Source organism: Hippoglossus hippoglossus, chromosome 19, assembly GCF_009819705.1.
Source record: "Hippoglossus hippoglossus isolate fHipHip1 chromosome 19, fHipHip1.pri, whole genome shotgun sequence".
NCBI lineage: Eukaryota > Metazoa > Chordata > Actinopteri > Pleuronectiformes > Pleuronectidae > Hippoglossus > Hippoglossus hippoglossus.
Genome location: NC_047169.1, coordinates 282,501 through 292,841, shown reverse-complemented (window position 1 = coordinate 292,841; position 10,341 = coordinate 282,501). Strand labels below are relative to the sequence as shown.

Genomic DNA, 10,341 nt, shown 5'->3' with positions numbered 1-10,341 from the left:
AGAACATGAAGACTTTATCATCATCAGTTATATTCATACACGTTAAAAATCCAACAATTACATTTTGTTTGGTTTGTTCAACGTGATTCACTGAATCTGAAGCTTTGACTGACACATTCCACAGGAAGCTACTAAACAGCCATCACAGGTTATTAGTCTCATATTCATAAATCCCAGTTTGTCTCACAGATGTTAACAAGGAGCAACTTCCTCTGTTCTCAGAGTCACATGAGGATCCTCTCCCAGGACACAAGGACAACTGGAACTGAGCACATCAACACAGCAACAGGATCCACTACATGAGAAGAACCAGTTTGTAATGTCTGATGGAGATGAAGGAGCAGACACACACACACACACACACACACACACACACACACACACACACACACACACACACACACACACACACACACACACACACACACACGCACACGCACACACACCTCACTTTTTTATGAATGGGATGACGTCAACAACAAGCCCCTCCCCCACCGCTGCGGGAAAAACCTCACGATCAGAGAGAGGCACGCATCATCTTCCTCTTCCTCTTCATCAGTGAACGTCATCATAAGCTCCAGCTGAGCTCACTCCCTCCGGTCCTGGATAATTCCTGACAACACTGGGATCATCATTACAACCACGGGGACCGGCTAGTCACTGGAGTGCAGCGAGATAAAGGTTTATATTGCTGAACTGATCACATGTGGAGCGTCACTGACTAATCCCTGGAAGAGCTGGACGACAGGGTGGCATCATGGCTCGTATTACTGGATGGTACCAGTCTAATTCCTGGATAGGAGCGGACTGACTCAGCCTGTGGGGACAGTCTTCTTCCTGAACAACTACTCATCCTCTTTACGTATCCATTTAAAGCCTCATTAAATGAATCCGTGCCGGGGCTTGGGGTCTGGCTAACACCTGGCAGATCCTAGGACCTGGACGTTTAGTGAAGCCTTCTCCTGGGACCAGGTTAATCTCTGGATCCGAGTGTCTGGCATGTTCTGTTTCTGCCTGCAGAGTTCCCTGCTGAAGCTCCAGGCGCTGGAGGTGGAGGGGGGGCCCTCGCTGGGTCCGTCCCCAGAGGAGAGCCCCCCTGCCCTGGGCAGCAAGGGGCAGGGGGGCCCCTGTGGCCCCGCGGAGCTCCGAGGGAAGGAGGAGAAGACCCTGGTCCTGTGTCACGGTGTCCCCCCAGAGGACAGCAGCCTGCCAGGTACAGGTCTGTCTGTACCTGTCTGTCTGTCTGTCTGTTCCTGTCTGTACCTGTCTGTTCCTGTCTGTCTGTCTGTACCTGTCTGTCTGTCTGTTCCTGTCTGTCTGTCTGTCTGTTCCTGTCTGTCTATCTGTCTGTTCCTGTCTGTCTATCTGTCTGTTCCTGTCTGTCTGTCTGTTCCTGCCTGTCTGTCTGTCTGTTCCTGTCTGTTCCCGTCTGTTCCTGTCTGTCTGTCTGTTCCCGTCTGTACCTGTCTGTTCCCGTCTGTTCCTGTCTGTCTGTCTATCTGTTCCCGTCTGTACCTGTCTGTCTATCTGTCTGTTCCTGTCTGTCTATCTGTCTGTTCCTGTCTGGTAGTACCTGTCTGTCTGTCTGTCTGTCTGTCTGTTCCTGTCTGTACCTGTCTGTTCCTGTCTGTACCTACCTTGCTCTACCTCCAGGATGTTGTGATTGGTCAGTATAAAGGTGTGTCCAGGTGTTAGACAGGGCCCTGGGGATGCAGGATTCGAAACCTTAGGGAATGGTCAGTGTCTCGTTCCATTACAGAACAAGGTCCACCTGAATAACCCGAGCTGATCGTGTCCAGCTGCACGGGAACAATGTTTACGTTAGCCAGCTAGCCGTTGTTAGCTAAAGCAGTTCATGATAACGCATTACGCAGCGTTCACGCCCCCCCGACACCTCGGGAACACGTCCAGACGTTATGTGTACGACACATTTAATGAGACAACTCATCATGATCATTAATTCATTTCAACAATTAAGGATACGAACTTCACCATTTAGTTTTGCTCGGACGGCGTCTGTGTTTTGATCTGAGGAGATCGATGAAAGCTCTTTGTTAAAGTTTAGCTAAAGTTTGATTGACTCATTTTCTGATCACTTATAATCACATTTGATTTAGTTGATGTTCTGACTCGAAGATCTTTGTGTTCTTCTGGTTTCTTAGTAGATGAGAATCTTTTGTTCATGTCTTATTGTCTTATTGTTTCTTCTGGTGCTTCAGAAGGTTTGACTCTGAACATCATGCTGATGAAACAGTTGTTTCCTACTCAACTTTTCAGATTTGTTATTTGTTTAATTTCAGAAGAGACCCACTCAAAATCACCACCAGGGGTTCCCAGGGCCTCACTACACTGAAAACCTACCACTGTGTATTCGTGGCAGCCGAGGAGGTTCAGAGGTTCTTCAGTCGTCGTCAAGGTCTTTAGATGGTTTGTGGTGAAGAGAAAGAAGTTCTGAAAGGAAGTTCTAGAGAGTGTTCTTTGTAGACGTCTTTTAGGTGCGTGGTCATTAGAAAGATCTGAGGTTGCTTCAGGTGGTTCTGGTGGATCAGGTGCTTCAGGTGCTTCTGGTGGTTCTGGTGCTTCAGGTGGTTCTGGTGGATCAGGTGCTTCAGGTGCTTCTGGTGGTTCTGTGCTTCAGTGGTTCTGGTGGATCAGGTGGTTCTTGGATTCAGCAGATGGAAACATCTGTTTTCATGCACATTTCATTTTGCCGAACAAACAGAAATTTGAACGGAACCGTATCTTGGGTGTTACAGAGGCCGCTCACGGTCCTGGGCGAGAACCCCCAGTCCCCCAGAACTCCTCCCAGCCAGCAGCCCCTGCCTCCAGATGGAGCGCTGCCCCCCCGGTCCTCACCACTCCCCTTACTCCCCCCAGAGGAGCAGCCCTAGATGTGAGGGGGTTGGAGGGAGGTGGGGGAGGGAGAAGGCGGAGCTCTGCTCCAGCTGCTGGCAGGCGGGCCCAGCCCCCTCCCCTCCCCAAGATGCCTCAGCCACAGCCTGAGGTTCAACTCCGACCCCGACACGCCTCCGTCACCGCCCTGCAAGCCAGCAGTACAGACTTGGAGTGGGACCTGTCTGTCTGTCTGTCTGTCTGTCCTGTCTGTCTGTCTCACTGACCTGTCTGACCTGTCTGTCTGTGTTACTGATCTGTCTGTCACCTGTCTGTCTCAACTGACATTCTGTCCACCTGTCTGTCTGTCCCTACCGGTCTGTCTCACTGATCTGTCTGTCACATGTCTGTCTGTCACCTGTCTGTCTCACTGACGACTGTCCTGTCTGTCTGTCACCTGTCTGTCGCACTGACATGTCTGTCTGTCTGTCTGTCCTGTCCAATCACTGAACCTGTCTGTCTGTCTGTCACCTGCTGTCTCACTGACCTGTCTGTCTGTCGGTCACCTGTCTGTCTGCTCACTGGTCAGTCTGGGATACAACTTGAGAACCTTTAAAACATGACCTGGGACACATTTGTCCAGCGTGGGTCCTTATTGTCTTAATGTCGCACACACTTGAGAACTTCTGGATTTTAATTTTGGACTGCACTTAGGGGACTTGTTGGTTTTGAATTGAGACTAGAATCAGGGGTCAGGTTTGTCTGGACCTGATACTTGTTGGTTTGGACCTGATACTTGTTTGTCTGGACCTGATACTTGTTGGTCTGACCTGATACTTGTTGGTCTGGACCTGATACTTGTTGGTTTGGAACCTGATACTTGTTGGTCTGGACCTGATACTTGTTGGTCTGGACCTGATACTTGTTTGTTTGGACCTGATACTTGTTGGTCTGGACCTGATACTTGTTGGTTTGGACCTGATACTTGTTGGTCTGGACCTGATACTGGTTGGTCTGGACCTGATACTTGTTGGTTTGGACGCTGATACTTGTTGTCTGGACCTGATACTTGTTGGTTTGGGACCTGATACTTGTTGGTCTGGACCTGATACTTGTTGGGTCTTTTACTCTCGAGCTTGGACATGAGACTGTACAAATTGAAGATCTCATCTCTTTGTCTAAAAATCCAGCATCAGTGATGCACAAGGGAAAAGTCTGCTTCGCTCAAATGAAAATCTGGTTCTGGTTGAGTCCTTCAGCCTCCTAGTCCTTCATCTACAATTCAGATCTGAGTATTTGGATCCTGTTAACATATCTGATCTCGTGGAGAATATGTGGATCCTGTCAATTGATGGATTCAGTAATGGTCGAGTATCTCAGGAGACGTATTGTATATCAAGCAGTCTTGTTGTAATAGGCACTGATACTGACGATGTTTTCTTTCCTGTTTGACATGTTGTTAGGGTGATTACACTGTGTGGTTGTGTCCAGGTCTCGCGAGTCGGGGGGACAGGACGGAGGCATTGGAGGGAACGACTGTCCCCCCTCCATCCCTTCCTCACCAGACAGGATTCAGACGCTGAAGAAGAAAGTTCGCAAATTTGAGATCAGTTTGAGCAGGAGTGAACTACAAGGTAAACGCAGCAGGGAACCGGAACCATTTCACAATCCGGTCCAGGACCAGTTCCAGACCAAAGACAAGTATAATGAGAACGTCTAAGAATGACGTTAGGGCCAGAAACTCACTAACTTGTTCTTTCCCTCCACGTTTAGACTGACTGGATTTAAATCACATCGTCTTTGCTCTATGGAGATTTGCTCATGATTTTCTGTTGTGTTCGTCTCTTTGTGTCTCAGCCGTCCACAACGATAAATATTCAAACCAGGAGATGATCCGAGTGATGAGCGAACTGGCCAAAGCTCGGAAACGAGCTCAAAGGTAAAAACCTGAACGACCGAAAACATCAAAGTCATTAGTCCATCAGAGAAACTTTAAGGTGTGTTTGTGTGTGTGGTGTGTGTGTGTGTGTGTGTGGTGTGTGTGTGTGGTGTGTGTGTGTGTGTGTGGTGTGTGTGTGTGTGTGTGTGGGGTGTGTGTGTGTGTGTGTGGTGTGTGTGTGTGTGTGTGTGTGTGTGTGTGTGTGTGTTGCAGAGCTCAGACTCAGACAGTCGGTGTTTGAGTCGAAGGAGCAGGACGGTGCAGAGAACATCTGCAGGTAACACACACTGATTGTCTCTGTTCTTTGTTGCAGCTCTTTATAAAAAGTAATTCCTCTTCAACACGATCTTCTCAGTAACTCTCTCCATGTTCTGAAGTAAACAGAGACGACTCCACATCATAGAAACTCTACCACCACCAGTGTTTCAGTGGTGTAATGCAGCGTGACACACACACACACCTACACAGAGCTATGAACGCTCGGCCCCGTGCGCACCTACACCTACAAGCATGGATTGGCCTTCACACAGTCAGTCAATGTGAACGTGTCCTGCAGGTACAGCTCCGGGCAGCAGGGGGCGACAGAGCACAAACCAACCCTGGAGGAAACAGTAGAGTCTCTGTTCAGACGTCTGCGAGAGAAGAGACAAGATCTTGGTCTCCCCGACAACATGAAGGTGAGATGTGATGTCATCATGTGATGTCATCACAACGATGCCAAACAAAAACAGACAAAGAAAGGTGTGTGTGTGTGTGTGTGTGTGTGGTGTGTGTGTGTGTGTGGTGTGTGTGTGTGTGTGTGTGTGTGTTGTGTGTGTGTGTGTGTGTGTGTGTGTTGTAGGAGATGACTCAGGCTCGATGGTGGTTGGAGAAGATCACGCTGCAGAAATGTCTTCTGTACTTTGAGAGTCTTCATGGTCGACCAGTGAGTTTTCACTTCCTGTTCACACACAGTGACATCACCCGTGACGATCAGCTGATTCAGTGTGTTGTCATGGTGGGGACTGTGTGTTGTCACAGTAACCGAGTGTGCCTGTATCTCAGGGAACCAAACAGTGAGAAGAACCTGGTGAAGCCTCTGTATGACAGATACCAGATGATCAAACGTTTACTGGTGGCGCCAGCCCCATCTCCACCATCGTGAGAAACTCACACACACACACATCCTGTTGTTTGATCACTATTATTACACTGGTCATCTCTGTCATGTGACTCTTTCTATCTCTCAGGAGGAAGAGGACGGATCTGATGAAGACTCATGAGTTCAGTGACGGTGGTCGAAACGTCCTGTCCTAGCTCCTCTCAGAGCAGCCCGAACCTCCAGCCGGCGAGGAGGACAGCGCAGGGACAGCGACCCGGCTTTCGTGTCCCCGATAGACGAAGTGAAAGCCGTCCGTCAACAAAGCGGCTGTCACCACGCCAACCTGCACGAAGCCTCAAGGTCTGGAAACCGTCCCACTAAACATGTCATAACATCGACATGATGGTGCAGAAACTCCGAGTCACTGTGACACGACTCAGCTGAAAACTGTTTCTTTGGTTTTTCACTTTTCCTTCATTAACCTCCACGTGTCTGAAGCAGGTCTCAGCTGCTTCAGAGTCTGCGGGAGACGAGAGGCGAGAAGAAGACGAGGCGTAAAGCTCTGAAGAGTGTTCGAGGACCAGTTTTAAATAACCGTCAGAACCGGGAGGTGAGAGACAAACCTCAGGAACTAAACAGGAAGTCAAACCTCCAGCGTGGCTGCACAAAACCTTTATTCTGTGTTGAAATACACATTATATTGAAGAAAACTATTTGAGGTTACTCTCACAGAAATCAACAAATATTAGCACATCCTTTCTTTTCTTGTGTGGTTTTTCTTCCTCTGGAATGATGACGTGCATACGTTGTGTTTCCTGACAGAATCTGCCAGAAAGAGGATCGCAGCCCGATGAAAGAAGAATACCAGGAGTACAAACAGCTGAAAGCTAAACTGCGGCTGCTGGAAGTTCTGCTCAGCAAACAGGACGTCACCAAACCCATGTGAGAGATGACGGGTGCTGCCATCAATCAAAACTCTGCCGTTACGATCAGATCATAACGTGTTTGACAGCTGAACGTTCTGGTACGTCTTCCTCCAGTAACCGACTTGTCGCTGCCTCCTCTTCAGACTGAGCATTTCGAAAAAGTGTAAATATTCAAGCAGAGTTTTATAGACCAGACGTGTCTGTTGTCTGTACCAGTGTAAACCAGCATCCTACAGTATCTGTTCACATGAATTATTGTGAAACTGCCTTTATTCCATTCAGTAACTGAAATTTCTTTTCCATGTGATTTTCGCCTTTGATTTAAAGGACCAAACATTTTTATACGAGACTAAATGAGTGTGTCAGACTGAAAGCACTTTAAGGAGAATACTTCATTAGGAAGGTAGAAGAAGGACCGAACCAAGAAGAAGAAGATGGTCGGGCTGATTGCAGTGATGGCGGTAATAAACTGAACCGCCAAGTAGTGAGGTGGCTAAACCAACAGCAGCAGGGGACAGGAGGTTGTTGGAGGGATCGAGCTCGTGGCCGCTGGGCCGAGCAGAGAAGTAGAAGAAGAACACGGTAGATGGTGGCAAAGCACCTTGATGTTGGTTGCCACCTGCCAATAAACCAAACGAAGAAGAAGTACAAGAAGAAGAAAGCACTTTATTAAGTAGTGGAAAGAGAAATACAGCAGTAGGTGGCGGTAATGTACCTTGACGTTGGTTGCCATCCGGCAATTAACCGAACAAAGAAGAATAAACGATGCGGCGTCGAGACACTGAACCGTCTGAGAGTTGAGAAAACATCCTGTTCACTTAATGGTTTTTCTGGAGCTTTTGACCATTTCACACGTTTTCTTAGTTTCCATGGAGATGTGTAATTTTGTGACGAGTAAATTCAGACTATAAAGTTATTTGATCTAAAATCTCATGAGGTCACGAAGTCAGTTCGACTCATACTTTAATTACATTTGTAAATCTACATCTCCCTAATAACTTAACTGAGGAAATTCTTTGATGTTCAAAGGCTCCAAATCAAGTGTTAATCTCATTGAGAGCTGGGCCCTGATTTTACTGCTCTGGTTTCAGAAATGTAAACGTGACAAAACTAAACAACGTCCCAGTTCACATCTGAACAGCTGCTGATGTTCAGGGTCTCAGTGAAATCTCCCCTGGAAAACGTTTGAGATGAAGATGCAATTTACAAATTATTGTCCATAAACTATATGTGAAGAAAATATATCAAAGCACTTTATGTTTAAAAGAGAATTTATTTTTTATTTTGTGTTAGTATTCAGTTTCTGTTTACAGATCATTGTTGTGTTTCACATTGATTCCAATCATTTTGAGATATTTGCATTAACATTATCAGAGAAAAGCTGCAGGTAAATAATCCTGTGAAGAATCTCGACTGAAGTTTGGAGAAAAGGGCTCAAACACCGAAATTCAATTACAAACTCCCCAGTGGATAAAGAATGAAAGTGAAATGAGCTGAAAAAACAAAAGCTGTTTCAAATCGTGTTGGATCCATTTCTCGAACTAACTTCAATATAACATGAACATTCACCTTAGTTCTATAGAGATGTGATTTCACCAGGAGCTCTGACAGTGGTCAAACGTCTCCTGATGGCTCCACTGTGCACGTCCGTGTAGAGGTCACGGGGTCGAACATGGACTCGTGCTGTGATGATAAAATCCTCCCTGTGTTGTGGAACTCTGGTTTGCTTGATATATTTCTATACAAATCACAATAAATATTTTTGCTAATAACAGGAGTTAATTAAATTATTATTCTATTGAAGAATGTTTGAACTTTACTATCAGTGTAACTATTGATAATTTACAGTTTATTCCCAAGATGCTTTAAATTTAAGTGTCTCATTCGTCTCTGATGGAAACGGTTGTTACTGGAGTCGCGTCTGAGTCGTGCTCTTTGTGCTCCTCGATGATCAGGACTGATGATGTCACTGGTAGTAGAAGCTGGTGGAGACTCTGAAGACGGCAGACGTGCCTTCGTACGGTTTGATGACGGGTCGCAGGCCTGTCCTCTGTTTGTAGTGTCCAAAGTGTTTAATCCTGTAGCAGCCACCAGGGGCCGATGGAGGGATGAACCATTCGACTGTGGTGTTACTCCGCCCGTTTGACCCTTTCAGCCAATGAAACCTGCAGCCAGAGACGTGGTTTAAAAAGATCTGAGCAGGACTGAACCTGGATGTGATTTAACTTTACCTCTTAGTTACCATTCATTTCATCATGTTTTATATGTGTATCATCGCCTACTACTACTTACGTTTATTTTTGCACTGTGGTATTAGTACTTCAGTACACATCTACTACACATTAACCTACCTAGTCTCCCATGATGCATCAGTGTGAACGACCTCCCAGCTGTCTGTTCTGTTGTCATAGATCTCCACGGTAACGAAGGTTTTATCTCTCTGCGGCGGACAGAAGAGTGAGGAGGTCAGAGAAGAAGGAAAGTGAGAGGAAAGACAAACAGAAGATGTTTCTAAATCTTACGATGTCTCCGGAGTGTCGGGGGTTTCCTGCTACGAACGTGATGGAGACGACATCACCCTGAAAAATATAAGTTTATGTTTGTTGACGTAGAAACAGCAGGGTGTCGTCAGCATATGGCCGGATCACCTACAGTCTTAATTTTGAGAACCTGGATCAACTTGTTTGATCAAGTTGAATTTGAACATCAAAACTTCATGAGACTAAACAATTTTGGGATTCAAGACGATTTTTTTAGGATGTTATCAAACCTCTACTCAAGTGCTGAGCCCTGAGGGACACCACAGGTATGGAGATCATATACCTGTCTGTAGACGGGGTCAACCTGCTGCAGGACGTCTCCGAAGCTGCTGTTCACTGGGGTTTTATCGGCAGGTGCTTGCGGCAGCAGGTTGAAGAGATTCTTGGTGAACAACGGAGGCTGAGGCCCGACCGGCAGCTCCGACACTTTGTCCTGAAAACACAAAAACATAATTTCACTGTTCCACAAGACTTTCACAGAGATTCACTGCTGCCAACAAATATATCGGTAATATTTCAATAACAGACTTATCAGTTTGATTCTTATTTTTTTGGGGTTCATTTGTGGGAACTACAGCTACAACAGAATTCTGCTAATTCAGTTCCAAATTGTGGTTGATTGTGATTAAATTGTGTATGTTAGTTTACAATACATTCATTTATTTTATTATTCAAGGTTTAGTCTGAAGAGATGTGTAGACTTTGGGTCCTGATGTCATTGGGGAGCTCGTTCCACCGTTTAGGAGCCAGGACAGGAAACAGTCGTGACATTCAAATATGTCATTAAGATTTTGTTTTGTTTATTCGTAATATTTTTTGTTTTACTTTATCTCATCATTAAACTCATAGAACAATAAATCGCATCGTCTTCATCAGGTTGAAATGATCAAAGTGTCTCGACAGCAGCCTCCGTGTTTGGTGTTAAAGGTGAAATCCCGTCAGTCTCACTTGTGCGATGGCTCTGGCCAGCCCTCGGAACTTGTGTACGTAGGCACTGAGCGTGTGTGGACCGTAGAGTGTGGA

At 46.2% G+C, this 10,341-nt stretch overlaps 1 protein-coding gene and 1 pseudogene across 2 annotated transcripts in view; one reads left to right on the top strand and one right to left on the bottom strand.

Moving 5' to 3' along the window:
* The first annotated feature begins 401 nt into the window (after positions 1 to 401).
* Positions 402 to 8,039, top strand: LOC117752493 (annotated as a pseudogene).
* Positions 8,040 to 8,397: 358 nt separating this feature from the next.
* asah2 (N-acylsphingosine amidohydrolase 2) overlaps positions 8,398 to 10,341 on the bottom strand; it is a 16,911-nt gene continuing 14,967 nt past the window's right edge. Inside the window, exons 17-21 of one of the 2 annotated variants that reach the window (XM_034569824.1) lie at positions 10,267 to 10,341; positions 9,602 to 9,751; positions 9,301 to 9,357; positions 9,130 to 9,218; positions 8,398 to 8,943 (exon numbers count right to left, since the gene is read on the bottom strand). The exon at positions 10,267 to 10,341 is cut by the window's right edge and continues 21 nt beyond it. In XM_034569824.1, the coding sequence (XP_034425715.1) occupies positions 8,745 to 8,943; positions 9,130 to 9,218; positions 9,301 to 9,357; positions 9,602 to 9,751; positions 10,267 to 10,341 (570 nt within the window). In that variant the 3' untranslated portion in view covers positions 8,398 to 8,744. The remainder of the gene's footprint in view (positions 8,944 to 9,129; positions 9,219 to 9,300; positions 9,358 to 9,601; positions 9,752 to 10,266) is intronic. The other variant, XM_034569823.1, reaches the window with a different exon arrangement.